This window comes from Aythya fuligula, chromosome 3, assembly GCF_009819795.1.
Source record: "Aythya fuligula isolate bAytFul2 chromosome 3, bAytFul2.pri, whole genome shotgun sequence".
NCBI classification, from domain to species: domain Eukaryota; kingdom Metazoa; phylum Chordata; class Aves; order Anseriformes; family Anatidae; genus Aythya; species Aythya fuligula.
Genome location: NC_045561.1, coordinates 119,129,334 through 119,156,442, shown reverse-complemented (window position 1 = coordinate 119,156,442; position 27,109 = coordinate 119,129,334). Strand labels below are relative to the sequence as shown.

The following is a 27,109-nucleotide window of genomic DNA, read 5'->3' as shown; positions in this document are numbered from 1 at the left end:
GATAGGGAGGTCAGGCGATGGAGGCGGAGTCAGACGCCGGGGGCGGGGTCAGGCGAGGGGCGTGGTTTATTGCCGTCAGTAGCGGCCCAGCACGGTGGCCAGCAGCGCCATGCGCACGTACATGCCCTGCTCCGCCTGCCGGAAGTACGCGGCGCGCGGGTCCGAGTCCACCTCCACGCTGCGGAAGTGACGTCACCACCGGGAGCCGGGCCGGGACACCGGCGGCGCCCCCAAAATCGGTCCCCCCAGAAACAACCCCCGGGGCTCTGAGCCCCCGGCCCGCCCCGGCCCGCCCCGGCACCCACAGACCCCAGAGACCCCCGGAGACCCCCCAGCACCGGCACCGGGACCCCCCCCGGCCCCGAGAGCCCCCAGCCCCAGCCCTGAGAGCCCCCCCACCCGGGCCTCGAGCCCCCCAGGCCCCAGCCCGACACCCCCGGGGCCAGGAGCCCCCCAGCCCCTCACAATCCCTCCGGCCCCCAGACCCTCCTCCCTCCCCTGCCCCTGAGACCCCCCGGCCCTGGCCCCAAGAGCCCCCCAAGCGCCCCCAGCCCCTCCTCACCTCCCCCAGACCCCCCCCCCGCCTGGCCCCACCCCAACACCAGCCCCAAGAGCCCCCTGGTCCCACCTGGCCCTCACCTCGAGACCCCCCAGCCCCAGCCCCGAGACCCCCCCGGCCCCGTTCCCATCCCCCCAGCCCCATTCCCACCCCCCCGGCCGCACCTGATCTCGTTGACGCGCGGCAGCGGGTGCATCACCACCATCTTCTCCTTGGCCCTGGTCATGCTGTGCGGCGTCAGGACGAACTGCCCGAAGCACTGCGGGGGCAGCCCTCAGCGCCAGCCCCGCGCCCCCGCACAGCCCGGACCCCCGACCCCCCCCCCCAGGCCCCCCACTCACGGCCTCGTACTCCTCGGCGGACTCGAAGCGCTCCTTCTGGATGCGGGTCATGTAGAGCACGTCGGTGTCCGGCAGCGCCTCCTCGATGCTCCCAAACTCCTCCTGGGGGCAGCGCTGTCAGCGGGGCCAGGAGGGGGCACGTCCCCATCCCCCCGCACCCCCTTCCTCACCTGCTTGATGCCCTTGGAGGCCACGAAGGCGGCGATGTCGGCCGGCATGCGGAGGCTGGGGGGCGTCACGTAGCGCAGGTTGACGCGGTACTGGGTGAGCAGCCGGGCCAGGGAGTGCACCGTGCGCCCGTGCTTCAGGTCGCCCACCATGGTGATCTGCGGGGAGCGGTCAGCACGACCCGGGGCACCGCGGGGCCCGTGCCCGCAGCCCCCCGCCCCGCGGCACCTCACCGTCATGCCGTTGACAGTGCCCAGCTCCTCGCGGATGGTGAAGATGTCCAGCAGTGCCTGCGTGGGGTGCTCCCCCACCCCATCCCCGGCGTTGATCACGGGCTTGCGGCAGTGCTTGGCAGCCAGCTGGGGCACGGGCAAGGCTGAGCGTGGGCAGGACCTGCCCCTGCGCCCAGCAGGGAACAGAGCACAGCCCTGCCCCACAGCCCCGGCCATGGGCAGCACAGGGCCCCGCAGCCCCCCGGGCCCACTCACCTCGACAGCACCCGGCTGGGGGTGCCGCAGCACCAGCACATCAGCGTAGCAGCACATGGTCTGCACCGAGTCGGCCAGCGACTCGCCCTTCTGCACCGAGGACGTGGCCTCGGAGAAGGACACGACGGAGCCGCCCAGGCGGCACATGGCCGCGGCGAAGGAGCTGCTGGTCCGCGTGCTCGCCTCGTAGAACATCGACGCCATCACCTTGCCCTGCGGGGCCACGGCGTCAGCACGGGGAGCATGGCAGGGGGCATGGGGCGCCCACGGCCCCGCTCCCGGCTCACCTTGAGGATGTCCAGGCTCCGCTCCTTCTGCACCAGCATGCGCAGGGTGTGCGCCACGTTGAAGAGGTGCGACATCTGCGAGGAGGGGGGGCTCAGCGGGGCTCACTCCGTGGCACTGAGCCCCCCGCACACCCGTGCAGGTGCCCACGGCCCCGCAGCACCAGCACCCGCCCCCAGCCTGGGCACCTGCTCCTTGGAGAACTGCCGGACGGAGAGGATGTGCTGCCCCACGAGGGGGTGCAGCAGCGGGGAGGTCTGGAAGTGGGGAGCACCCTGGGGGGACGCCTGGCGCGGGAAGGGTCCTGGTGGGTAGCCGTGGCTGTCCTGGATCGCAGCAGGGTCTGCAGCACCAAGAGCCAGCAGTCAGCCCATGTGGGCGGCCACGCTGCAGCCCCCACAGCCCCCCACTGCCGGGTGTCCCCAGCCCCCCACTTCCCCCCCAGCACCCACCTGCCTCCGCTGCCTTCCTGCCGGCCTTTTCTCGGGCATCCTCAGCTGGGGCGGGAGAGGGGAACAGCAGCGTTAGAGGGCAGGGGGCTGCGGCAGCCCTGCCCTGCTCTGCAGGGGTGCTTCCAGCACGGCACAGCACTCCTGGCACCCTCGCTGCCGTCCTCAGCAGCACTGGGTGAAGGCACCACGGGCCCAACCCCAGGGTGACGGCTGCCCTGAGACGTGAGGCCAAGCCCCAGCGCTGTGCCCCCCACACGCCCCCCACGGACCCCAATCGGACGCAGCCCCAATCACACTGGCAAGCGTGGGGTCCCCGAGGTGCCGCGCGGGCTGGGGCCGGGGCAGGAGGGGAGCAGGCGGGCGCCGCCGTGCCCCGTCCCAGGGACCCGGCCCCACACAGGGCGAGAGACGGGGCCGTGCCGGGGCGGCACAGGCAGCCCGGGGCCGGCGCGGCACCTGGGGGAGGGGATGCACTCATCGGCTGCGGTTAGTGCCATTAGCGCGGCCGCGTCTCATTGTCTGAGTGAGTCCCCCCCCAACATTACCGGTGCCTCGGGCGCCCGGGCGGTGCGTGGCTCCCAGCCTCCGGAACGCTGAACGGGACACAAGGGCAGGCATCAGCGGGGCACCTGGCCGCGGCCCCGGCCCCACCACGGCCGCTCGCTCGCTGCCCCGCCGCCCCCCTGCCCGCCGCGCCGCCCCCCTCACCTGGCAGCCCGGGGTCGGAGGCGCGGTGGATGCGGGGCGGGAGGTGGAAGCGCCCCTCGCCCACGGGGCCGGCCCGGCGGGGGCTGGAGGCTCGGCCGCGCAGCGTCTCGCCCGCCCCTGCGTGCCTGGGCCGCTCGGGGGTCTGCGGGGAGAGGTCGAGCTGGAGCCGGGGCCAGGCAGGGCACGGCCGCCCCTCCCGGCCGGCTGCACGCCGTACCTTCACGCTCTCCTTGGCGGGGGCCATGTGTGGCACAGGCACGGCTCCCATGGGCCATTTCCTCACGTCCTGCCCGTAGCCGGGGGGCACCAGCACCTGCAGGCACAGCGGGTGAGGGGTTGGTGCTCGGCGACCCCCCCAGGCGCAGGGGAGCAGCACCCAGGACCTGCGCAAGGGCCTCACCTGCCCGTCGATGTAGGCGACCTCCCCACGCAGCACCACCCTCCGCACCGTCCCCTTCACCTTCATGCCCTCGAAGGGCGTCCAGCGGGCCTTGGAGAAGGCCGTGTGTTTGGGGATGACCCACTCCTGCTCCAGGTCCACCTGCCGGGAGAACACGTCAGAGGTGCTGGGGCCGGACCCGGGGCGGGCAGCGGGGCAGGGACCCACCTCCACGTAGGTGTCCTCCTGCGCCGGCAGCCCAAAGATCTTGCGGGGGTTCTCGTAGAGGCGCTGGATGATGTCCTCCACGGTGAGGCGCCCCTCGGACACGGCCGTCAGCAGCAGCGGCAGCATGGTCTCCAGGCCTGGGAAGCCAGGGGGTGGCTCCAGCCCCTGCTTCTCCTCCAGCGTGTGCGGGGCTGCGAGATGGGGCCGGTCAGCGCAGGACGGGGCTGCAGTGCCTGGCCCCACGAGGACCCACTGCCGTCCCCACCCCACACCCACGGTCCCTCGGGGCTAACCGTGGTCGGTGGCGAAGCAGTCGATGGTGTCCATGTTCTCCCAGAGCGCCTCCACGTCCTGCTGGGTGCCCAGCGCCGGCCGCACGGACCCGCAGCCCGCGCCGAGGCGCCCCAGGTCGTCCCGGCACAGGAAGAGGTGGTGCGGGGCCACCTCGCACGTCACCGGGACCCCCTTCTGCTTGGCCGCCTTGATGAGGAGGATCTGGGGGGGGCACAGTGAGGGCAGCTCTGCAGCCCCCCATGCCACATGCCCCCACACTGAGGGCTGCTCTGACGGGACCCCGGGGCCCCCCGCTCACCTCCTCCCGGCGGGCCACGTGGCAGATGTGCACGGGGCGCTGGTGCAGCTGGGCCACCATCAGGACAGCGGCCACCGTCTGCCCCTCTGCGTGGGCCACGATGGGCAGGTGCCGCGGCCACTGCTCGAAGTGCTGGGGGAGACGGGGCTGGTGGGCACCGGGCGCCCTCGCCAAGACCCCCGCCAGCCCCCGCTGCGGCAGCTCACCTCCATCCACAGCGACACGTCGTCCATCCGCAGGCTGGAGAAGGTGTCGTTCAGGTACAGCTTGAGCCCAGCAGCCGCCCCGGCCAGGGGTCCCAGCGAGCTGGCGTTGTCCGAGGAAGCACCCAGGAAGAGGGCGAAGTCGCAGCGTGCCCCGGCCTCAGCCAGCTGCGGGCAGTGGGATGCAGTCGGTGCCGGGCAGGGGCTGCCCTCCCCAGCCAGCCCCAGCAGCACACAACGAGGGGACGGCAGTGGGGGCTGCAGCAGTGCCATCTCCTTACCTTCTGCACCAGGGCAAACGAGGTGGCATCGGTGATGGCCGGGCTGGTGTTGGGCATGGCACACACCATAGTGACGCCCCCAGCCAAGGCAGCTGCTGTGCCCGAGGCAAAATCCTCCTTGTGGGTGCCGCCCGGCTCACGGAGGTGCACGTGGACGTCGATCAGCCCTGGGGAGTGGGGCAGCATCAGCAGCAGCAGCCCCGGGCAGGGGCCGGTGTGCAGGGACGTGGCCGATGCAGGGGATGCCAGTGGCAGACAGGAACGCCCCCCATCCCCAGGGCTGCCCCGGGTACTCCCCTGGCCCCGTGCTGCCCCCAGAGCCCCCAGCCCCACCTACCCGGCAGGCGGATGAGTTTCTGGGACGTCATGCAGTCCACGTGCATCTTGAGGGGGGGGGCAGCCCCGATCTGGCCCAGTGCCTGTGGGAGCAGCAGCTGCCAGGTTAGATGCGTCCTCCAGGGGTGTGCGTGGACAAGGCTCCAACGGGGCCAGGATGAGGGCACCCACCCGAGCCCCAGCCCAGAAGCCACCCTCCCACCCGTAGCAGAGCCCACGTACGTTGCCAACCCTGCAGCACCCCCGGCACCCCCCTGCCCTGCCCGTCCCCAGCTCGCAGCCGGTCCCACCTCCACGAAGAGCTTGGTGCACTTGATGTCGATGATCAGCGGCACCGAGTAGTCGACGGCCAGGCGCCGGGTGCGGTACCCCTTGGTGACGAAGGAGGAGAGACGCCGCCCCCCCGAGTTGCGCATGGAGAGGTTGATGACCATCTCGAAGTGGTTCTCGGCCAGGTAGTCCAGGATGCTGCGCTGCGTCTCGCGGGCGCCGGCCTCGCTGCCGTCGGCCTCCTCGAAGTGCCAGTCCACCGCCATCACCTGCCCGCAGCACCCTGTCACAGCCCTGCGCCGCCCCCGGCCCCCCCCGCCGGGCCCCGAGCCCCCACCTTGATGCCGTGCTCCGTGTAGAAGTCGGCCGTGCCGAGGCTGGCGTACAGGTTGTAGCCGAGGCTCTCCAGGGTCCGCACCGTGGGCAGCAGCTCGCTCTTGTTCTGCAGCACCACCGCAGCTGGTCAGGGAACTGGGGGGGGACCAGGCCCCCCCCCAGCCCCGCAGCCCCGGCCCCACGCACCTTGTAGCTGCCGATGGTCAGCAGGATGTTCTTCTTGGGGATCTTGAAGCCGGTGCTGAGCATGGCCTTCAGGTACGCCTCGCAGCGGTTCTCCCCGAAGCAGGCCACCTCGCCCGTGCTGGTCATCTCCACGCCCAGCACCACGTCGGCGCCCGCCAGGCGCGAGAAGGAGAACTGGGGCACCTGGGGGGGGGGGAGCAGGGCTCAGGGACCGCCCGCACGCAGCCCCCAGCCCCGGCCCGGGCCCCGCTCACCTTGACGCCAACGATGCCCGTGCCTGTCATGAGCCCCACAGGCTCCACGTCCTCGCCCATGATCACCTGGCTGGCCAGAGCCACCAGGTCCACCCCCAGGGTCTTGGAGACGAAGGGGAAGGAGCGGGACACGCGCACGTTGCACTCGATCACCTTCAGCTGGTCGTCCTGCGGAGAGGGGACGGGTGTGAGGGGCGTCCTGGGGCCGTAGGGGTCCTCGCAGCATCCCTCCCCGGCACAGCCCCATTGGAGGTACCTTGGCGATGAGCTGCAGGTTGAAGGGCCCGGTGACCTGCAGCTCCTGCCCGATGGCATGGACGATTGCCTTGATGCGCTCCAGCGTCTTGGGGGTGATGTCCTGAGGGGGTGTCACCAGAGTGGCATCGCCCGAATGCACCCCGGCGTTCTCCACGTGCTCCGAGATGGCGATGGCCACCACCACGCCGTCACAGGCCACCGCGTCCACGTCGATCTCCTGTGAGCAGGCACACGATCACCACCCGGCAAGGTGCCGAGGAAGGACCTGGCTCTCGAGGCGCAGCAGCCACCCCCGGGCTGCAGGAGCCCCGGCCAACCTTGGCCTCCTGGATGAACTTGGAGATGACAACGGGCTGCTCCTTGGACACGGCCACGGCGTTGCTCAGGAACTTCTCCAGGTCGCTGTCCGAGTAGGCCACGTTCATGGCCGCACCGCTCAGCACGTAGGAGGGCCGCACGACGCAGGGGTAGCCCACCTTGCCGCAGAAGTGCTTGGCCGACTGCGGGAGAGGCAGGGACCCTCAGCCGGTGTGCCCGGGGCCCGTCCCCTCGGGCAGCCCGTCACCCCCGCCGCCCCCACCTCCATGTCAGAGAGCTCCTTCCAGAGGGGCTGGCTGATGCCGATGGTGTCGAGCAGGCGGGAGAACTTGAAGCGGTTCTCAGCCGAGTCAATGGCCTCTGGGGAGGTGCCCAGGATGCGGCACTGCTGCCGGTGCAGGGCCATGGCGATGTTGTTGGGCAGCTGCCCCCCCATGGACAGGATCACGCCCTCGGGGTTCTCCAGCTCGTAGATGTCCATCACCACCTGCACGTGGGGCAGGGGGCTGGCTGGGAAGGGGCTGCGATGTCCCCATCCCTACCGGCCCCGCTGAGGGCAGGGCCCGGGACGCCCCCACCCCAGCCCCACAGCAGGCAGGGCCCCAACCCGCTCACCTCAAAGGAGATCTCGTCAAAGTAGAGGCGGTCGCACATGTCGTAGTCAGTGCTCACGGTCTCGGGGTTGTAGTTCACCATGATCGTCTTGAACCCCATCTGCAGGGGCAGACAGAACGGTGAAGCCGAGGCCACCCCCAGCCCCATCCTCTGGCCACGTTTCCCACCACCTGCCCGGCCGCCCGAGGGGCGCTGGGGCCCGCCCAACCTTGCGGAGCTCCTGGATGCAGCCCACGGCACACCAGTCGAACTCGACGCTGCTGCCGATGCGGTAGACGCCGGAGCCGATGACCATGACGTGGGGCTCGCGGAAGGCCAGGTCGTGCTCGGTGCCGTTGTAGGTCAGGTACAGGTAGTTGGTTTGGGCCGGCCACTCGGCCGCCACCGTATCGATCTGCTTCACCACCGGCAGGATCTTCAGGTCGTGCCGCATCTTCCGTACGGCCAGCTCGGTGCTGCAGGGGGCAGGGTGAGTGCCGGGCCCCACGCCGGCACCAGCAGCGGAGCCGGGGCCGCCCCCCCTCACCTGAGCACGGCCAAGGCCACCTGCTTGTCGGAGAAGCCCAACTGCTTGGCGCGCTGCAGCACGGCGGGCGGCATGGTGCTCTGCTCCTCGCGGTACGCCTCCAGCAGCACCGCGTGGTCCGTGATGTTCTTCATCTTGTGCAGGAACCAGCGGTCAATCTTGGTCAGCTCGTAGAGGCGCTCGATGGAGTACCCGGCCCGCAGCGCCGCGGCCAGCACGAAGATCCGCTTGTCCGTGGGCGTCTCCAGCTCCTGGCAGCACCGAGGGGTGAGCGGGGCTGGGGGGGGCCTGGCCGGCGGCGCAGCCCCCCCCGACCGACCCGGCGGCCGTTCCGCCCCGTTGACCCCAGCGCTCACCACATCCGAGGCTGGTTTCACGGTGTGGTCGAAGCCCACGCAGTTCTCGTCCACCATCCTCAGCGCCTTCTGGAAAGCCTCCTCGAAGTTCCTGCCGATGGCCATCACCTCCCCTGCGGAGGGAGCCGTGAGCAGCCCGGCCCCGTGCGCGCCGCCCCGCGCCGCCGGCCCCGCCGTGCTCACCCACGCTCTTCATGGAGCTGCCGATCTTGGTGCTGACGCGCAGGAATTTGCTGAGGTCCCAGCGCGGGATCTTCACCACGCAGTAGTCCAGGCTGGGCTCGAAGTTGGCAGTGGTGGAGTTTGTGACCGAGTTCCTGGGGACGGGAGGGGAGGGGATGGTGTCAGGAGCCTGCACGCAGGGCACTCGGGACGTCCGAGGTCTGCCCCCGGCCCCCAGCGGCGACGCCGTTACCTGAGGACGGGCAGGGGGATGCCCAGGGCCAGCTTGGCAGCCACGTACGCCAGGGGGTAGCCGGTGGCCTTGCTGGCCAGGGCAGAGCTGCGGGAGAGCCGGGCGTTCACCTCGATGATGTAGTACTGCAAGGAGCAGGCAGGGGGGCTGAGCGCGGGACGGGACCCTCGCAGCCCCCCTCCCACAGCTCAGCTGGGATGGGAGACGGGAGGGCAGCGACTGCCGCGGGGCAGGGACCGCCCGAGGACCGCACAGGCACCAGGAGAAGACCGGCAGGAGCCAGGCAAGTGGCTGACACGGGGGGCCCCAGGGCAGCGAGGCGAGGCTCAGCCCCATGGCACAGCACGGGCAGGACCCCGAGCCAGGCTCCCCCAGGGCCGTCCCGGTGGGCTCGGGGACGGGGCACGCAGGGGGCTGCGCTCACCTGCTCCGACTCGGGGTTCAGGGCAAACTGGATGTTGCACTCGCCCACGATGCCCAGGTGCTGCACCACCTTCACGGCCGTGCGCCGCAGCATGAAGTACTCGGTGTCGTTGAGGGTCTGGCTGGGTGCCACCACGATGGACTCGCCCGTGTGGATCCCCAGCGGGTCCAGGTTCTCCATGTTGCACACCTGGCAGCGGGGGGTCAGTGCGGGTGGCCCCAACGGCCCCATTTGTGTTCCCACCCCCCCACTGCTCCGCTGAGCCCCAGAACGGTCCCACCTGCCCCCCCCATCCCCCGGGGACCATCGGGGGCTCCCCACACAGCCAGGACTTGAACACCAGCCCCTGCCACGCCGCAGTGCTGCCGGCCCCAGAGCACAGCAGGGTACCCGTCCTGCCGGGCAGCGGCTGTGCAATGTCAGGAAAGGGGCTGGGAGCCCCCCCGGGGAGGGGGCACAGCAGGGAGCCCCTGCCCCCCGCACCCTGCAGCAGCCCCCCCGGGGGGCAGGGGGCTCCCCGGCCCCATCTCATACCGTGACGCAGTTGTTGTAGGCGTCCCGCACCACCTCGTACTCGATCTCCTTCCAGCCCTTCAGGGACTTGTCCACCAGGACCTGGGAGGTGTGGGTGAAGGCCTGGCTCACCAGTGCCACCAGCTCCTCCCGGCTGTTGGCGAAGCCGGAGCCCAGGCCCCCGAGGGCATACGCAGAGCGCACCAGCACCGGGTACCCGAGCCGCTCGGCCGCTGCCTGCGCCTGGGGAGGGCAGAGAGACCAACACCGGGGGTCAGCACCCTGCCCGGGGGTCAGCACCCTGCCCGGGGGCTGACCCCCATCCTGCCCCCCGTGACTGCCCCCAGCACGCCCCCAGACCTGCTCCAGGGAGGCAGCGGCCTCGCTGGGCGCCACGTGCTCCCCGATCTCCTCCATCTTCTCCACGAAGACTTTGCGATCCTCCGTCATCTCGATGGAGGCGACGGGGGTGCCCAGCACCCGCACGCGGTACCGCTCCAGCACCCCGGCCTTGGTGAGCTCCACGCCGCAGTTGAGGGCCGTCTGCCCCCCGAAAGTCAGCAGCACCCCGTCGGGGCGCTCATTGCGGATCACCTGGGGGGAGCAGTGCGCGTTCAGCGGGGCTGCACCCTCCAACTCCCTCCGTTGCCCCCCAGGCAGTGTACCACCACCCAGACCCCCAGCCCTGTGATGCTCACCTGGGTGACGTACTCGGGGGTGATGGGCAGGAAGTACACCTTGTCTGCCAGCCCCTTGGAGGTCTGCACCGTGGCGATGTTGGGGTTGATCAGCACCGTCTGGATGTTCTCCTCCTTCAGCGCTTTGATGGCCTGGGGGAGCGGCAGGCTCACAGCTCGCAGCCTGGACCCCCCGCCCCGTGCCCACCCCGTCCCCTGGCAGGGCACTCACCTGAGACCCCGAGTAGTCAAACTCTCCGGCCTGCCCGATGGAGAGGCCGCCGGAGCCCAGGATCAGCACCTTGCGGGGCCGGGCTGGCTCTTGCCCCGCAGCCGGTGCCTCGCTGTACGCCAGCCAGTCCTGCAGGCGCTGCCGCACTGCAAGGGACGGGATGGGGGACAGGGGGTGCCGTGAGCCCAGCGACGCTGCACCCCCAGGCACGGCCCCAGCCCCAGAGCCCCGCACACCACAACCACAGCCTGCAGCCCCTCTGCCCCTGGGCCCCAACCTCGGACCCCACACACAGCCCCACAGATGTGACCACTGCCCCGCAGACCCCACACTGAGCACAGACCCCACACTGAGCACAGCACCCCTCGTGCAGCGCGGCCCCAGGCACGGGGGGCTCAGCAGCACCCTCGTGCCCCACACCCACCTGTTTTGGCACTGCCATCCCCCCGCTGCAGGTCCCGCGCTGCCTCCACGAAGACATCGAAGAGCCCCTCCAGGTCCGTGGGGCCGGCGCGGTGCTCAGGGTGGAACTGGACGCTGCAGGGGGGCAGTCAGGCACCTGCACCCCAGCCCCACACAGGGGCCATCCCCCGGCTCCCACCCTGCGCCCACCTGAAGAAGGGTTTGTGCTCGTGCACGAGGCCCTCGTTGGAGCGGTCGTTGGCGTTGGTGAAGAGCGGGGCCCAGCCGGGGGGCAGGCTGCCCGCCTCCACCGCGAAGCCGTGGTTCTGCGCCGTGATGAAGCAGCGCCGCGTGTCCTCGTGCAGGCAGGGCTGGTTGTGCCCACGGTTCCCGTACCTGGAGCGGGGTCAGGGGGCGTCAGGCACCCCCAGGCGGCCGGGACCCTGCGCCGGCTGCCTGCCCTCCCCCAGACCCCTCTCACTTCATCTTGTAGGTGCGGGCGCCGATGGCCAAGGCGATCAGCTGGTGCCCCAGGCAGACCCCGAAGACGGGCTTGGGCTGGGGGGCCCCCAGCACGCTGCGCAGGCCGGCCACTGTCTGCTGGCAGAGCTGCGGGTCCCCGGGGCCGTTGCTGATGAAGAGCCCATCGAAATCTGTGCCCAGACAGAAGCAGAGTCACAGAGGGGACACCAGCCAATGCTCTCTGTGGGATCGCCCCAGGCCCTGCCCAGCAGCCCAACAGAGATGCAGCCCGAGTGCACAACCTCACCAGCTCCCAAGGAGGGTTGTGCAGAGGTATCCTGGACCCACTGACCACCAGCCCACTCACAATCACGATGGCCTAGCCCCACACCCCACCACGTCCCCTGCAGGATCTCATTGAGGCCCTCCCCCAGAACCACTGCCCCCATGACCTCAGGGTATGATGATACCGAGGCGCCCAAACTCCCTGTCACGGGGCAGGATGTGGTTCCCCAAGGCCCCCAGCACCAGCCCGGGAGACAACCCCTGCTCCAGATCCCATCCTCCCCTTTGCAGGGCCCTGGGAGCCCCTGGCCGGGCCCACCCCACCTGCGGTGTCCAGGGGATGGTCCCAGGGAACCACGGTGACGGCCGCCCCCCGCTCGCACAGGCACCGGACCTGGTTGTACTTGAGGCCGCAGTCGACTGCGGTGATCCGCAGGGATCCACCCGGGTTGAACACGCGGGGTGTCTGCGGGGAAGGTGAGTGTGGGGACCAGACGATCACCCCAGGCCCCCTCCCAGCCTGGGGCTGGCCCTCTGCTGCAAGGAGCCCTGCAGCACAGCTCAGCACCAGGCACCCAGATCCCCCCGGCCATTCACACCCGTGCCCCCTGGCCATACCTTCAGTGACACCTCCTGCACAAGATGCCGCTTGTTGGGGTCCTCAAAGGGGAGGCTGTTCTCCAGGGTCTCATCTGGCACCAGCTTCCCCAGCAGCGTCCCCTTCTCACGGATCTTCTTTGTTAGGGCCCGAGTATCCACCCCTGCAGAAGGGCCGTGAGACACGGCCGTGCAGCCCCATCCCACCCCGAGCAGGTCCCCATGCTCCAGCATCTTCACCGCCCCAACTCTGGGTGGAGCCCTGGGGAGCAAATCCCAACGCAGAGACAGGTCTGGTCCCAAACTCGCTGCCCCAGCACCCTAGGTGCCCCCCAGCTCCACCCCTACCCCTGCACCCGACCCCGCAGCCCCCAGCCCCACCTGCCAGACCAGGGATGTTCTGCTCCTTGAGCCACTGGTCGAGGGAGCGGGACGCACTCCAGTGGCTAGGGGTCTCCGAGCACTCGCCCACCACCAAGGCAGCCACGTGGATCTTGCTGGACTCGAACCACTGCAGGAGCAGAGTGTGAGCACGGCCGGGATCGTGGCCACCAGCACCCCGTGGGTACCCAGCCTGGCCACCTTGTAGGGCACTGTGGGACAGCTACAGCCCAGGGCTGTGGAAGCCCTAACAGATAGGGCCCCCCCCCCCACCCTGGCCACATGGTCAGGACACGCTGGCAGGGCTGGCACCGTCCCTGTCTCACCCCACACCCAGACCAGTAAGGTCGAGGCTTGGTCTGGCTGATGCCATGGTCCTTGGGAGCCCCGGGATGGGGTGGGCAGACCCCAAGTGCAGCTGGGCCACAGCCCCGGGCCTGGAGGCCAGCACAGCCGTGGGACCCCTCAGCACAGGGCAGATGTGGTGTGGGATGGGGGCTCTGGACCCCAGGAGTAGAGCCTAACAGAGCCACAGCAGGGATGGACCCACGCGTCCCCAGCACGGCAAGAACTGCCGGCAGCGTGAGGGAGGCTGGGGACGCCTGACCGGGAGGGGGCCCAGGGGCAGTGCAGCGGGGGCTGAGGCTGACACCGAGCTGCTGCAGCGGGACCTGGACTCTGTCCTGGGGGCAGGGGCGGCCGAGTGGCTGGGAAGGGCCCGGGGGCCTTGAGCCGCTCTGCCCCCCGGCCCCAGGGGCAGGGACCCCCGCCCTGCACACGGAGCCACCCCAAGAGCAGCACCCGGCCCCGCAGCGCCTCGGTCCCGGAGCAGAGGGGTGCTCCCGCTCCCGCTCCCTGCCCGGTGCCCGCGGCATCGTGCCACAGCCTCCGCCCGCCGCGTGCCGTCACACCCCGCCGCGTGCCCGCGGGCGGCAAAATTTGGCAGCGGCACCGGCAGCGCCCCGGGAGGCGGCCGTGCCCTCACCCGGCTCAGCCCGAAGGGGTCGGCCTCGTCGCGGGGCACGCCGTAGTTGCCGACGAGCGGGTAGGTGAGCACCAGGATCTGGGCCCGGTACGAGGGGTCGGTCAGCGCCTCGGGGTAGCCCACCACGCCGGTCTGGAACACTGCGGGGACAGCAGAGCCCGAGCCGTGGCGGCGACCCCCGGCCGGTCCCGGCCCCCCCCCCGTGCCCGCACATCCCGCGAGCCCCGGCCCGGCCACGGCGCCCCTCGGCCGGGGGAGGGGGGAGCGGGGAGGGACGGGACGGGACGGGACGGGACGGGACGGGACGGGACGGGACGGGACGGGACGGGACGGGGCGGCCCCGAGCGCCCACCGGCCCCGCTCCCGGGCTGGGCAGCCCCCTCCGGGAGGGGAGCGGAGCGCGGCTCCGGCCCGGCCGCACTCACCGACTTCCCCGGCGGCGGCGGCGGCGGCCCCGAAGGCGCGGCCGCGCAGCACGGCCCCGTCCTGCAGCACCAGGCAGCCCATGGCGGCTCCACGTGCGCTCCGGCGGCGGCGGCGGCCCCGAGCCAGGCGCGTGTAGGGCGGCAGCGGCGGCGGCGCGGAGGATCCGGGGCGGGGCCGGGCCGGGGCGGGAGGGTCCCGGCGGGGCGGGGCGGGACGGGGCCGCTGCACCTGGAGCACCTGGCGGCCGGGGGCGCCCGCGGGGCACGGGGGGTGCCGAGGGCCCGGGGCCTGCGCGGAAACGCGGGGCTGGGAGCAGGGGAGGCGGCTCCGCGCGGCGCCTCCCCCGGCCGGGACCGCCCGCCCCGGGAGGGAGCGGTCACGAGTGGGGATGCGGCGCGGGGCCCGCCGGGGGGAGGCGGACACGGCCCCGGGACCGCGGGCGGAAACGGAGCGAGGCCGCTAAAACCATGGGCAAGCAGAAAACGACAAAATTGAAAAAACAACACAGGAAAAGCTTGAAAACAAAACGTAACTTTAGTAGAATAAACAAACCAGCTCTGTCTTTGCACAGCACAACCAGGGGAGAGCGCGAACGCAGTCCTCCACTACCACAAATTATGCAGTCGAGTTTCCCGCATTTGGGGAAATCGCAGGGGTCAGCACACCCGGAGTGCAGGGGATGAGCCTCGCCCTGGGAAAACCACCTGCCTGATCATGGTGTCTCCCCTGCCAGGTAAGTATGCCCCCGCCTCCCCGAACACCCGCACCCACCACAGCGCACGCACCCCCAGCACACGGACACCAGCCCCACGAGCCCACCCCGGGCCCTCCCAAAGAACCCTCCCCGCCCCGCCCCGCGCCCACGCCCCGAGCCCGCTCCGCGCCCACGGGGGGCTCAAGGGGCGCCCCGCGTGGCGTGGGCTTGGTCCCGGTCCCGGCATGCCGCGGGTTCCCTGATCTGCATGGACACGCCCCTGATCTGCGCGGACACGCCCTCATATATGTATGGGCATGCCCTCGTATCTGCACGGACACGCCCCCTGCCGACAGGCCCCTCCCCCGTGAGCGAGCTCCCTGGGCCCTGCCGGGTCCTAGCGCTGGGCCTTGCGGCGCCCCGCGGGTCCCGCCCCGATCCCGCTCCCGATCCCGCAGTGTCGGTGGTCCCGGCCCCGCAGCCCCAGGCCTCCTCCGCAACCCCCGGCGAGCCCGGGGCACCGGGCCCGGCCCGACGCCGGCCGGACACGGGTTTGCAGCGTTCCCCGGCCCGAGGTGCCCGTCCCGCGGCTCCCCGAAGCCCGGCCGGGAGGAGCCGGGTGCCTGCGGGGCAGCGACGGCCTCGCCGCGGGGAGGCTGCCGGGGGTCGGGGCCGCGCTCCCCCGGCCTGCCCGCTCCCTGCCCGGCGCCGCTGCCCACCGCGGCGATGCGGGGCTGGCCTGGCTCCGGCTGGGGCAGCATTAATTTTTGTCACGGCGCCTGGCGTGGGGCCGTGCTCTGGGCTCAGGAGGAGAGCTGTGCCCATAGCACCGCGTGCCGGCTGTTGCACAGCAGCGCTGCACAGAGCCCCGGCCCTGCCCTCCCCTCACGCGGCCCTGCCAGCGAGGAGCTCGGGGTGCACAGGGAGCTGGGAGGGGACACGGCCAGGGAAGCCCAGGGACCCCTAAGGGATGTCCCAACCCAGGGGGCGTCCTGCTGAACAATAAAATGGGGGGAGTTAGCCAGGGGCTGCCAATGAGCCACAGATTTTTAGAATGGCTCAGGGTGAAACGGACCTTAAAGATCTTCTGGTTCCAACCCCCGTGCCAGTCCCAGGACAGACCCCTGAGGGACACCACTCGTCACCGGCCTCCACCTGGACATGGAGCCGTTGGCCACCACTCTCTGGGTGCAGCCTTCAAGCCAATTCCTTATCCACTGAATGGACCACCCTTCAAATTCATCTCTTCTATTTAGAGGTCAGGATGTTGTGTGGTACCGTGTCAAAGGCCTTACAGAAGTCCAGGTAGATGGCATCCATTGGTCTGCCCTTGTCAGTTGATGCAGTTGCTCCATCATAGAAGTCCACAAGATCGGTCAGGCACAATTTGCCCTTGGTGAGGCTGTGGTGGCTGCCTCAGATCACTTCTTGTCTTGCATGTGCATTAACATTGCTTCCAGGAGGACCTGTTCCATGAGGCTCACCAGTCTCTAGTTCTCTGGGTGACTGGTGGTGAAGGGTGAGGCAAACAAGTTGTTGAGTACCTCAGCCTTCTCCATGTCTCTCGTTACCAGTTCTCTCCTCTGCCATCTATCAGCAGGGGGTACACTCTCCTTGGCAATGCACCCAGAGAATCCCTTCCTGTTACTCCCTGCATCCATTGCCACGCTCAGTTCCATCTGTGCCTTGGCTTTCCTGATCCCATCCCTGCACATCTGGACAGCTTCCCTGTACTCATCCCTGGCCACGTCCCTGCTTCCACTGCCTGTGCATTTCCTCCTCACACCTCCATCTGCCCAGCAGGTCGCTGCTCAGCCATCCCGGCTGTCTGCCCTCCCTGCCTGCTTTTTCCCTGGGGGTGGGGAGTTCTTGTGCTCTAAGGAAAACATCCTTGAAGAGCTCTGTGAGCTGGGCATCAGCCAGCTGGTGGTGAGCAGTTCTCTAGCCCTTCACTTACTTGTATTGATTCAAAGGTCGAAGCCGAAATTCCTTTAAGTGGTATATTCTTTATTGCAGCGCTGGATGCACAGGGGATCTCTCCACCTATCGTGCATACCCAAAGCAGAAAGCAGTCTTGAATTTATACAATCAATCTATCAATATTCTACAAGTGCCTATACGTATTCATTACCTATCCCCGCCTTCCCTCGCTTCTCATGCTAATTAGCCTTTTGGCACCTTGCGCCTGCGCAGAGCCTTCCAAGAATTGTGGGCAGGGGTCTTCAGGACGTGGGCAGGGGTCTTTGGGAGGAAGATGCCGAGTCTTCCTCACAGTGTACTTTTCACCTTTGGTCAGGAGTCTGCTGAGTTGGCATGTTTCTTAATTGCAAGAGCTGGCTTTTGCTAATTCTTCCATTTATTGTATCTTTATCATGAATTGCAATGTCCAGTTTCGAGATTTATAGTCCTTACATTCGTTTCTCTGTCCGCCTGCCGCTTCCTTATCATGAGTTCCAGTGTCTTGTTTCGAGATATACAGTCCTTGTCTGGGGATTGTCCTTGCCTCCCCAATGTCTGTTACCCTTGCCTCCCCAATGTCTCCTTAATCAGTATTACTGCTATTAGTTGTATTATTTTTGTTTTGTTTTGTTTTCTCGTTAAAGTATCTTTATCTCAACCCTTGTTTGCACTCTTCTGCCGTTCCCATTCATTCCCCACCCTGCCAGGGGCAGTGAGCAACTGGCTGCGTGCCCCAGGTACCAGCAGCAGGGCCGAACCACAGCAGGGCCGCGCACAGGAGCTCGGCCACCCGCGATCCCCCAGCAGAGCCCCCAGCAGAGCCCCGCGCTCCCCGCCTCGCTGCTGCTCCCGGCTCGACGCCCCCGCGGCAGCGCCCCCTGTGCCCCGCTCCGGGACCGGGGAGCGCGGGCAGGGCCATAGGGACACGGGGGGGCGGGGCCTGGAGACGCGAGGGCGTGTTCATACATATATAAGGGCGTGTCCATGCAGATCAGGGACGCGCCGCATGCCGGGACCAAGCCCACGCCACGCGGGGCGCCCCTTGAGCCCCCCGTGGGCGCGGAGCGGGCTCGGGGCGTGGGCGCTCGTTGGGGCGGGGAGGGGTCGTCGGGAGGGCCCGGGGTTGGCTCGTGGGGCTGGTGTCCGTGTGCTGGGGGTGCGTGCGCTGTGGTGGGTGCGGGTGGTCGGGGAGGCGGGGGCATACTTACCTGGCAGGGGAGACACCATGATCAGGCAGGTGGTTTTCCCAGGGCGAGGCTCATCCCCTGCACTCCGGGTGTGCTGACCCCTGCGATTTCCCCAAATGCGGGAAACTCGACTGCATAATTTGTGGTAGTGGGGGACTGCGTTCGCGCTCTCCCCTGGTTCTGCGGTGTAAAGACAGAGCTGGTGCTGGTCCTTATTGCAGTACTGCCCTGAGTGTCCTCTAAGCGGCTCTGCCGGTCTCCTGGTGCTGCGGAGGTGCCGAAGGGGGTCGGTGCTGCAGCCGCCCCACCGCGCAGGGCCCCGAGGACCCCCGGCGCCCCCGCCCCGCTGCCCCGTGCTCGCCGGGGGACGGAGCGCGATCGGGGGGTGCGGGAGGAGCCGAGCGGGCGCCTCGGAGGCTCTCGGGGTCTCTCGCTGGGTGCGGGGCAGCCCCGTGCCTCCCGTGCCGGGTCGGGTCGGTGGGGCAGGGGTGGCCTCTGGGAGAAGAACCAAGAAGCTGCCCCAAGGCAGATAAGGGCCACTTCGAGCCAGCTCTGGACCCGCCACTGGCTGGAGCCAAGCCGATAAGTAACGTTGTTTGTTCTTCTGAGAGTGCAGAGTTAAGAAAGGGGGGAGGAAATAAAAAGGAAAAAAAGAATAAAACCCTGCTGTGCAACAGGAGCTGGGAGAGAGGAGTGAGAAGCAGCCCTGCAGCCCCCAGGGGAGTGCAGCAGGAGGCAGGAGGTGCTCCAGGCTCACAGCAGCAGTTCCCCTGCGGCCCTTGGAGAGGCCCCTGGTGGAGCAGGCTGTCCCCCTGCACCCATGGGTCCCACATGGAGCAGATCTCCACGCTGCAGCCCCCTCATGGGTGGAGGAGCCCCCGGTGGAGCCGGTGGCTGTGGCCTGGAGGAGGCTGCGGTCCATGGAGAGCCCCCGCAGGAGCAGGCCCCGGGCCGGAGCTGCAGCCCGTGGAGAGGAGCCCATGGGGAGCAGGGGCAGAGCGGAACCGAGGAGTGGCAGGAACAAAGCGTCAGGGACTGACCGCAGCCCCCATTGCCCTGCGCTGCTCGAGGAGGGGAAGGTGTCTTTATTTGTTGTGGTTGTTTCTCACAGCTCCATCTGGTTAGTAAGAGGTGTTACACTTTATTAATCTCCCTCTGCGGGGTCTGTTTTACCCGTGATAACCGATGAGTGATCTCCCCATCCTTATCTCACCCCTTGAGCCCTTTGCATCGTTTTTTCTCCGCTTTGAGGAGGGGGAGTGAGAGAGCGGCTGAGGCGGAGCTCGGCTGCCCAGCTGGGTAAAACCCTTGCGTAAAACCCAGCAGAGTTAAAGCACGCTTCCTCCACTGCTCCTGCCCTGTGGGAGGCAGGGTCCACGGCTGCCTCCTGCCCCAGTTTGTGATGCACCAGCAGAGGAACACCCAGGATCCTTCTGGATCCTTCTGGGACCCAGGATTAATCAAGCTTACAGGAATGAGAAGTGAAATCATCGAGGGGAAAAAAGAAAGCTAACAAGAAAAGGAAAAGTCAGTTCTCTGCTGCAGCTTGACGGGTAGGTGCTGCTGACTGATTCTTTAGGGCCCCTTTCTGAACACCACGGCGCACAACTTCTGGCTCCTGCCCCTTCCAGAACGTTCTTGCCCCACGGAGCTGCGCCGGGTCAGACCTCGTCTCCCCAGGCAGCCGGCGTTGGGGCAGCCCCGCAGCAGCACCGGGGGGGGGCTGCGGGTGCGCGGGCAGCTGGCGGCGGGCCCAGGCCCAGAGCGAGGGGAGGGGGCTCCCGTTGGACCTTCCCCTAGAGCCACGCCCGCTCCTTTCCCCCCAGGTGAACCGGGAGCTCGCCAGGAGCTGGCGCTGCGCTCCCGCAGCGCGTGGGCTCCGGGCAGCCACGCGAGACAGGAGCCGGAGCGCAGCCCCAGAAAAGCGCCCGCGGAAAAGAAAGGAAGAAGACGGAACGCCCCGACAGCAGCTCTGTCTTTGCACCGCAGAACCAGGGGAGAGCGCGAACGCAGTCCCCCACTACCACAAATTATGCAGTCGAGTTTCCCGCATTTGGGGAAATCGCAGGGGTCAGCACACCCGGAGTGCAGGGGATGAGCCTCGCCCTGGGAAAACCACCTGCCTGATCATGGTGTCTCCCCTGCCAGGTAAGTATGCCCCCGCCTCCCCGACCACCCGCACCCACCACAGCGCACGCACCCCCAGCACACGGACACCAGCCCCAAGAGCCCACCCCGGGCCCTCCCGACGACCCCTCCCCGCCCCAACGAGCGCCCACGCCCCGAGCCCGCTCCGCGCCCACGGGGGGCTCAAGGGGGCCCCGCGTGGCGTGGGCTTGGTCCCGGCATGCGGCGGGTTCCCTTATCTGCATGGACACGCCCTCCTGATCTGCATGTACACGCCCCCTGGTCTGCACGAACACGTACCTTTATCCCAATGGACACGCCCCCTGTATGCACGAATACTCCCTCTTATTTGCATAGACACGCCCCCTCCCCCTGGCGCCCCGCCCCCGAGCAGCACAGCGGCTCTGGCCCAGGTACTTTCCCCCCGTGGCCCCGCCCCCATTAGCACCCCTATTTTGCATAGCCCCGCCCCTCCCCCCTCCCTCTCTGCCCCCGCCCGTCCCGGTGCAGCCGCCGCCCGGCTCCGCCGCCCGCCCCGGCGGAGCCCCGTGGGGCCGCCCCGTTGTGGGGGTCTCCGCACGGCTCCCCCCGTCCCCGCGGTGCCGCAGGAAGGAGCCCCCAGGCGCGGTGCCGCACGCTTTATTGGGTCCCCCCGGGGCGCTGCACGCAGGGGGTGTCCCCGTCACGGGGCCTTGGCTTTCCGGCGCTGGGTGCCCCACAGCAGGAGGGACAGGGCGGCCGTCACGGCCCCCAGGATGCTGCAGAAGGGCAGGACGGGGAAGGCGCCCTGCAAGGAGACACGGGGGTAAGTGGCTCTGCCCGCCCCACCGGGCCGTCCTGCGGGGGGTCCCGTCCCTCGGCCCCCCCGGGGCACCCACCTCGCGCAGGCACTTGTAGCCGTGGAAGGGGCTGGCGCAGAGGCACTGGGTGAAGCCGGGGCCATCCGGGGCACAGGCGGCGTTTTCAGGGCACAGCCAGGCTGGGGGGGCACAGCAGGAGGTGATGGGGCCGAGCCAGGGCTGCTCCCGGCACGGCCCCACCACGCTGAGGGGACACCAGGGCCCAGCCGAGCAAGGGGAGGGGGGAGCCCCAGCAGGAGGGTGCTGGTTGTCCCCCACCCCACGGTGTGCAGTGCCCGGAGAGGTGACACAAGGACACGGGGTGCTCAAGGAGGCCCGTCCCTGTAACCCACGTACCAAGCTCCCCGGAGCTGTTGCAGGGGTTCCTCTGGCCGTGGCAGAGGCGGCTGCTCCCGTGCTCCGTCACCTCCTGCCAGGCGCTGCTCCCGCCTGGGCACTCCAGCTCCAGTGGCACCGCGCTGGGAAGGAGAGCTCAGCACCGGCACCGCGCCCAGCCCCCTCTGAGCCCCCCCTGAGCCCCCCGTACTCACAGACTCAGCAGGTTCGTGAAGCCCAGGAAGGAGCTGTTGGGGAGGGCTGCCAGGGGGTTCTCCGTCAGGTCCCTGCAAACACACCGGGGGCTCCTTACCCTGCCCACGGGGCAGGTGCAGGCTGCGGGTCCTGCCTGGGGGCAGCACGGGCACCCCGGGGTGGTGCCACAGGGGACAGCGGGGATGGAAACCAGAGCATGCACGGCCCGGCCCCGTCCCGCGGCTGCCCCCGGAGCCCTCTCCCTGCCCCGCCGGGACTCACAGGACGACGACAGCCACGGCCTCAGCAAACGCAGTGGGCAGGCTGCGCAGGGAGCAGTTGCTCAGGTCCAACCTGGGCGGAGGGAGGGATGTCAGACACCTGCACCCCACTGCGCCCCCCGCATGCTGCAGCCCCCCACAGCCCCCAAAAAAACTCCCCGCACCCTGCAGCCCCCATACACACCCTGCACCCCACACACAGCCCCCGCAGCCCCCCACGCCCCTCCTGTACCCGAGCAGGCGCCGTGGGGGTCCCGGATCCAGGCAGCAGCATCCCCGTGGCTCCGCGCCCGCCTTGGATGCGCAGTACCGGGCCACGACGGATCCGTTCCGCAGCGGCCCCGGGCAGCTCCCGCACACCTGCGGGGGGGAAACGGTCACGGGGGGCGCGGGCACGGCCGGCACCGGGCCGGTACCGGTACCCCCCCACCCCGCTCACCTCCCCGCCGGCATCCCCGGGCGGCAGCAGCAGCAGCAGCAGGAGGGTGCCCGCGGCCCAGCTCCGCGCCCGCCGCTCGGCTCCGGCTCCGGTCCCGCCCGGCCGGGTCCGGCCGTGCCCCGGGGCAGCGCCCAGCGGGGCGGAACGGCCGCGGGGGGGGCCCGGCGGCTCCGCCATGGGCCGGGGGGCGGCGGGGCGCGGCGACCTGAGCCCGGCGGAGAGGCCGCGCCCCCGGGGCCGGGCGGAAGAGCGGGGCTGCGGGCACGGCCTCGCGCCGTCATCGGTGCGCGCCGCCGCCGCCGCCGCACGTGGGCAGAGCGGAGCCGCGCACCCGCTGCCGGCCCCGGTGAGTGCCCGAGAGGAGCGGCCCGGGGCTACCGGCACCGCCCCGGCACCGCCGGGCTCCGTGGGCTCCGTGGGCTCCGTGGGCAGGGGCCGGTGCGGGGCCGGCGGTTCTAGGGAGTGGGGGTCCGGTAGGGGTCACGGCGGACACCGGCGCCGGGCACCGGGGGGGCGTGGCCGCGGTGCGGGGACACCGGGGGTGGGGGGGACGGGGGAGGCTCGGGCTGGGGACGGCGGGGCGGAGGGGGGGGTCTCGGGAGGGGGACGGGGGGAGCGCGGCTTCAGGCGGGGGGCGCGGGGGGCGGGCGGCAGGGCCCGGGGTTACGGGGACACCGCGAGGCTGCGGGGACGCGGGGGGGGGGGGGGCGGACCCCCGAGGACGGGCGCAGCGCCCCGGGGGGGCTGCCGGGGCCTTGGGCCGGGGTCGGTGGCGGCACGGCCCCGGCGATGCGGCGGGGCTGGGGGGGGGGGGGCGGCCTTGGGCGGGGGGCGCCGGCCCCGTGTTGTGTCTGCGCGGCGCGGAGCGGTGACCTTGGACCCTGCCCGCGGAGCTGCGCCGCGCAGCCTGGGTTGGCGGCGGGCGGTGCTGCCCCCTCGCCTCCTTCCCGGCTCGGTCCCGAGCCAGCGCCGCCGCCCCCGGCCCCCAGCGGGCAGGCCCGGGCGCGGAGCAGGGCTGGAGCCGGTCCCGATCCCGGTGCTGATCCTGCCAAGCACGCCCGGGGCATTCCTGCGAGGATCGGGGGCCGGCGCCCCCCCCGCCTTGTCCTCGCGTGCCCCCGCCGGGGCTCCGCGCTCCGCCCGTCCCGGGGCTGCCCTGCCCCGCTCAGGTGCTCGAGGTGCCCACGCGTGGTGTCTGTGCTGTCCGTCTGTCCGCCCGCCCTCGGTGCCTGTCCCGTTCCGGCTGGGGACCGGCCGTGCGGGTCCCGCCGGCTGCGGGGGCGCGGGGTGGGGGCGCGTTGGCGGCGGCGTCGGGGGCCGGGGCCGGGGCAGGGCCGGGGCTGGGCCGGTTCCGCCGGGCTCGGCGGGGGCTCTGCGCGCCGCGGGGGCTGGCGCCGGGCGGGCCGGGCGGTGCTGCCGTGCCCTCGGCGCTGCTTGGCAGGGGCCGTGTTTGCCTTGGCCGGGGGACGACCTCCCGGGGCCGGTGGGGGAAGCGGGGGGGGGGGGGGAGCAAGGAGCCGCGTGCCGGAGGGAGGGGGAGGGCTGAGGGGATGTCCTGGTGCTGTGCTCCCGCAGGTCCTTGAGGCGGGCTGAGATCAGGAGCGAAGGTCCCCGCGGAGCCTCCGGTGCGGCCGCCGGGGCTTGGCACGCCCATGAGGTGGGGCGGGCGCAGCGGGGGCGTGCGGCCGGGGGGCAGCGGGGCAGCGGCAGGAGCTCGCCATGGAGTTCACGGCGATCGACTACACCATCTTCACGCTGCTGCTGGTGCTGTCCTTGGCCATCGGGCTCTTCTACGCGCTGAGCGGGGGCCGGCAGCGCACGGTGCAGGAGTTCCTCCTGGCCAACCGCAGCATGGGCTTCCTGCCCGTCGCCCTCTCGCTGCTGGCCACCTTCCAGTCGGCCGTGGCCATCCTGGGTGTGCCGGCCGAGATCTACCGGTTCGGCACCGAGTACTGGTTCCTCGGCTGCTCCTACTTTCTGGGACTGCTCATCCCGGCACACGTCTTCATCCCCGTCTTCTACCGCCTGCAGATCACCAGCACCTACGAGGTGAGCAGGGTGCCGTGGGACGGAGGAGGTGTGGGGGCACCTCTCCTGCTCACAGACCCCACGTTGGGACGGGGGCACTCCCCTGACCCTGTCTCCCCCCTGCCCGCAGTACCTGGAGCTGCGCTTCAACAAGACCGTGCGCATCTTTGGCACCGTCACCTTCATCTTCCAGATGGTGAGCGGGCGGCCGGCACCTCCTGGCCGTCCTGGGGGGTCCTGGATGTGGGGGCGTGGGGAGGGGGCGCAGGTGGGCTGCAGCGCTGCTGTCCCCGCAGGTCATCTACATGGGGGTGGTGCTCTACGCGCCTGCGCTGGCCCTCAACGCAGGTAAGGGAGCCGGGGGCTGTGAGGGGGCTGCGGGGCAGAGCCCAGCCTGGGGTCCTGCTGGGTCCCACGGCCACACCGGGCGCCGCCGCGGTCCTCGTTGTTCGTTAACGGCTCCGCTGCTTCCAGTGACGGGCTTTGACCTCTGGAGCGCGGTGCTCACCATAGGGCTGGTCTGCACGCTGTACACCACGCTGGTGAGTCGCTGCCGCCGTGCCCCCACTGTGGGGCTGCCCCGTGCTCCCCCCCGGGCCGCGGTAACGGGTGCCGTGCCTCCGCAGGGCGGGCTGAAGGCCGTCATCTGGACGGACGTCTTCCAGACGCTGGTGATGTTCGCGGGGCAGCTGGCCGTCATCGTGGTGGGCGCGCAGCGCGTGGGCGGCATGGCCCGCGTCTGGCGCGTGGCGGAGCAGGAGGGCAAGATCTCGGGCATCGAGTGAGCGCCGAGCCCCGGGACGAGCCCCAGCGGGGGGGTGTGGGAGGCGGTTGACCCCCCATGACCGCGTTCCCCTCCCCGCAGCCTCAACCCCGACCCCTACGTGCGGCACACGTTCTGGACGCTGGCCTTCGGGGGCGTCTTCATGATGCTGTCGCTGTACGGCGTGAACCAGGCGCAGGTGCAGCGGTACCTGAGCTCCCGCAACGAGAGGCAGGCCGTGCTGTGAGTGGGGTGGGGGTGCAGGGGGGAGCCCCCCGCCGCCAGCCTCTGACGTCTCCGTGGCGCCCGCAGCTCCTGCTACGCCGTCTTCCCCTGCCAGCAGATCGTGCTCTGCCTCAGCTGCCTCACCGGCCTCGTCATGTTCGTCTACGACCGTGAGCACCCGCTGGTGACCAGCGAAGTCTCCTCCGACCAGGTGGATGCCCGTGCCCCCTCCTTCCCCCCCAGCCCACCGTGCGCCCCCCAGCACCGCGCTCACCCCGTGCCGGTCCCCAGCTGGTGCTGTACTTCGTGATGGACGTGCTGAAGGACCTGCCAGGGCTGCCCGGCCTCTTCGTCGCCTGCCTGTTCAGCGGCTGCCTGAGGTGGGTGCCGTGGCCGAGGGCTGGCGGGGCGGGGGGGCGCGTGGCCGAGCCCCCCTCCCACTCCCTCTCCTCCCCAGCACCATCTCCTCCGCCTTCAACTCGCTGGCGACGGTGACGATGGAGGACCTGGTGCGGCCGCACTGCCCCGGGCTGTCGGATTCGCGGGCCACGCAGTTCTCCAAGCTGCTGGGTGAGCGGGGACTGGGCGGGGGGCACCGGGGGGGGGTGGGGGGCTGCAGTGCTGTGACACCCCCACCTCTCCCCCAGCTCTCGGCTACGGGCTGCTGTGCCTGGGGATGGCCTACCTGTCCTCCAAGCTGGGCCCCGTGCTGCAGGTAGGGGATGGGGGGCACCCTGCTGCCCCCCCGGGTGTGGGTGGCCCCCCCCAGCCCCGCAGCCCCACAGCGGTGCCGTGTCCCTGCAGGCAGCCATCAGCATCTTCGGCATGGTGGGGGGGCCGCTGCTGGGGCTCTTCTGCCTGGGCATGTTCTTCCCCTGCGCCAACCCCGTGGTGAGTCCCGCAGTGCTCCCCCAAAATGCATGCCCCCCCCCCATCCCCGCCGCAGCTCCCCCCCCAGTGGGGTGCCGGCCGCGGGGCTCAGTGCTGCGACCCCCCCTCCCCACGCAGGGCGCCATCGTGGGGCTGCTGGCGGGGCTGGCCATGGCCTTCTGGGTGGGCATCGGCAGCCTGGTGAACAGCATGGGGGCAGCCGGGGGGGCCCCCGCAGCCAACAGCACCACCCCCTCCCCTGACGCCAACCTCACCGCCACCCTCGCCGCCACCCTGCTCACCCCCACGGCGGCCCCACACAGGTGAGAGGGACGGGGCTGGCGTGGGGGGGGGGGATGGAAGAGGGTCAGCCTCCGGGGGGGGCTGCTCCACGCCCCCCTGTCCCTCTCTCCCCCAGCCCCACGGGCCTGCAGAAGTTCTACAGCCTGTCCTACATGTGGTACAGCGCCCACAACTCCACCACCGTCATCGTGGTGGGGCTCCTGGTCAGCCTGCTCACCGGTGAGCGCGGGGGCGTGCGGGGAGGGGGGGGGGAGCCGGGTGCTGCCCCCTCCCCCCCCCGGTCCCCGCTGACCCCTCCGCCCTCAGGCCCCACCAAGGGCACGGCCGTGGACCCCCGCACCATCTACCCGGTGCTGCCGCGCCTGCTGTGCTGCCTGCCCCCCAAGTGGCGGCGGTGGCTGGGCTGCGGGGTGCCCTTCCCCGCCGACCAGGTGAGGACCCCCGGCCCCTCGTCCCCTCGGCGTGCGGGGTGGGTGCCCGCGGTCCTGCTGCCCCCCGCCCTGTCCCCCGCAGGACGCCGGCCGCCCGGAGCTGACGGTGCCGGAGAAGGGGCCGCGGGTGCCCAACGGCGTGGCCGCAGACGTGGTGCCGCGGGCCGAGGACGAGCAGGGCTACGTGCGCACGGCCGGGCCCCCCGCCTACGCCCTGCAGGAGACGTCCTTCTGAGCACGGCACCGGCACCGGCACCGGGGCCGCCGTGGGGCTGGGTCCCTGCAGGCGGTGCCGCCACCCCCGGGGGGCTCCGGGAGCGGTGCCCGTGCCGCGGCCTGGCCCCGTGCCCCGTGCCCCGTGCCCCGTGCCCCGTGCCCTGTGCCTTACTGCCCTGCTCCGCGGGCCCCCCCCCCCAATAAACCGTTCTGGAGCACGGCGCTCCGTGTGCCTGGCACCTCCGCACCGCGCACCGGGGCTCCCGGGCCCCCAACGG

The 27,109-nt window shown here is 70.5% G+C and overlaps 3 protein-coding genes and 3 non-coding genes across 9 annotated transcripts; 2 read left to right on the top strand and 4 right to left on the bottom strand.

Annotated features, from left to right (window-relative positions):
• Positions 1 to 48: 48 nt before the first annotated feature.
• On the bottom strand, positions 49 to 14,019 carry CAD (carbamoyl-phosphate synthetase 2, aspartate transcarbamylase, and dihydroorotase). 2 transcript variants are annotated; one of them, XM_032185722.1, is made up of 45 exons: positions 13,938 to 14,019; positions 13,513 to 13,652; positions 12,528 to 12,657; positions 12,168 to 12,310; positions 11,874 to 12,015; positions 11,284 to 11,455; positions 11,013 to 11,198; positions 10,825 to 10,937; positions 10,401 to 10,546; positions 10,190 to 10,321; positions 9,852 to 10,085; positions 9,513 to 9,734; positions 8,979 to 9,167; positions 8,555 to 8,679; positions 8,323 to 8,456; positions 8,140 to 8,252; positions 7,784 to 8,034; positions 7,466 to 7,712; positions 7,258 to 7,356; positions 6,905 to 7,129; positions 6,642 to 6,824; positions 6,323 to 6,541; positions 6,067 to 6,234; positions 5,813 to 5,995; positions 5,628 to 5,732; positions 5,311 to 5,559; positions 5,022 to 5,103; positions 4,685 to 4,851; positions 4,407 to 4,571; positions 4,201 to 4,332; positions 3,902 to 4,103; positions 3,609 to 3,799; positions 3,402 to 3,542; positions 3,219 to 3,314; positions 3,002 to 3,143; positions 2,839 to 2,886; positions 2,294 to 2,338; positions 2,030 to 2,184; positions 1,844 to 1,918; positions 1,557 to 1,769; positions 1,302 to 1,427; positions 1,071 to 1,226; positions 901 to 1,002; positions 724 to 818; positions 49 to 178 (listed from the first exon to the last, which is right to left on the bottom strand). In XM_032185722.1, exons 1-45 carry the CDS (start codon positions 14,017 to 14,019, stop codon positions 76 to 78), a joined length of 6,768 nt encoding a protein of 2,255 aa, XP_032041613.1. In that variant the 3' UTR covers positions 49 to 75. The 2 variants fall into 2 exon arrangements, with proteins under 2 accessions (XP_032041613.1, XP_032041614.1); XM_032185723.1 differs by lacking the exon at positions 2,839 to 2,886.
• Positions 14,020 to 14,515: 496 nt separating this feature from the next.
• Positions 14,516 to 14,679, bottom strand: LOC116488364. Its single transcript, XR_004253156.1, has one exon. It is a non-coding gene; the product is annotated as a U1 spliceosomal RNA (small nuclear RNA).
• A 3,112-nt stretch (positions 14,680 to 17,791) lies between these two features.
• Positions 17,792 to 17,955, top strand: LOC116488389. The gene has a single exon (XR_004253177.1). It is a non-coding gene; the product is annotated as a U1 spliceosomal RNA (small nuclear RNA).
• A 1,815-nt stretch (positions 17,956 to 19,770) lies between these two features.
• LOC116488388 lies at positions 19,771 to 19,934 on the bottom strand. The gene has a single exon (XR_004253176.1). It is a non-coding gene; the product is annotated as a U1 spliceosomal RNA (small nuclear RNA).
• A 594-nt stretch (positions 19,935 to 20,528) lies between these two features.
• ATRAID (all-trans retinoic acid induced differentiation factor) lies at positions 20,529 to 22,172 on the bottom strand. Its single transcript, XM_032184543.1, has 7 exons — positions 21,996 to 22,172; positions 21,789 to 21,916; positions 21,558 to 21,629; positions 21,296 to 21,367; positions 21,102 to 21,223; positions 20,784 to 20,884; positions 20,529 to 20,692 (listed from the first exon to the last, which is right to left on the bottom strand). The coding sequence occupies exons 1-7, from the start codon at positions 22,170 to 22,172 to the stop codon at positions 20,588 to 20,590; spliced, it is 777 nt and encodes a 258-aa protein (XP_032040434.1). The 3' UTR covers positions 20,529 to 20,587.
• On the top strand, positions 20,629 to 27,031 carry SLC5A6 (solute carrier family 5 member 6). Of its 3 annotated transcripts, none has more exons than XM_032185481.1 (16): positions 20,629 to 20,710; positions 23,571 to 24,044; positions 24,154 to 24,219; positions 24,320 to 24,371; positions 24,498 to 24,565; positions 24,650 to 24,804; positions 24,889 to 25,029; positions 25,099 to 25,222; positions 25,303 to 25,391; positions 25,469 to 25,581; positions 25,659 to 25,726; positions 25,816 to 25,902; positions 26,020 to 26,204; positions 26,300 to 26,403; positions 26,491 to 26,615; positions 26,698 to 27,031. In XM_032185481.1, the coding sequence occupies exons 2-16, from the start codon at positions 23,715 to 23,717 to the stop codon at positions 26,848 to 26,850; spliced, it is 1,860 nt and encodes a 619-aa protein (XP_032041372.1). In that variant the 5' UTR covers positions 20,629 to 20,710; positions 23,571 to 23,714; the 3' UTR covers positions 26,851 to 27,031. The 3 variants fall into 3 exon arrangements, with proteins under 3 accessions (XP_032041372.1, XP_032041371.1, XP_032041373.1); XM_032185480.1 differs by lacking the exon at positions 20,629 to 20,710 and adding an exon at positions 22,298 to 22,341; XM_032185482.1 differs by lacking the exon at positions 20,629 to 20,710 and adding an exon at positions 23,173 to 23,220.
• The last annotated feature ends 78 nt before the right edge of the window (positions 27,032 to 27,109 follow it).

Coding starts and splice junctions, on each gene's coding strand:
- CAD (XM_032185722.1), bottom strand. CDS start 14,019: ATGGGCTGCCTGGTGCTGCAGGACGGGGCCGTGCTGCGCGGCCGCGCC. Junction 9,168..9,512: donor CCTACAACAACTGCGTCACG/GTATGAGATGGG, acceptor CCCCGCTGCCAG/GTGTGCAACATGGAGAACCT. Junction 1,003..1,070: donor CCTCCAAGGGCATCAAGCAG/GTGAGGAAGGGG, acceptor CGCTGCCCCCAG/GAGGAGTTTGGGAGCATCGA.
- SLC5A6 (XM_032185481.1), top strand. CDS start 23,715: ATGGAGTTCACGGCGATCGACTACACCATCTTCACGCTGCTGCTGGTG. Junction 25,030..25,098: donor AACGAGAGGCAGGCCGTGCT/GTGAGTGGGGTG, acceptor TGGCGCCCGCAG/CTCCTGCTACGCCGTCTTCC. Junction 26,616..26,697: donor TGCCCTTCCCCGCCGACCAG/GTGAGGACCCCC, acceptor TGTCCCCCGCAG/GACGCCGGCCGCCCGGAGCT.
- ATRAID (XM_032184543.1), bottom strand. CDS start 22,172: ATGGCGGAGCCGCCGGGCCCCCCCCGCGGCCGTTCCGCCCCGCTGGGC. Junction 21,224..21,295: donor TTCACGAACCTGCTGAGTCT/GTGAGTACGGGG, acceptor TCTCCTTCCCAG/CGCGGTGCCACTGGAGCTGG. Junction 20,693..20,783: donor GCTACAAGTGCCTGCGCGAG/GTGGGTGCCCCG, acceptor GTCTCCTTGCAG/GGCGCCTTCCCCGTCCTGCC.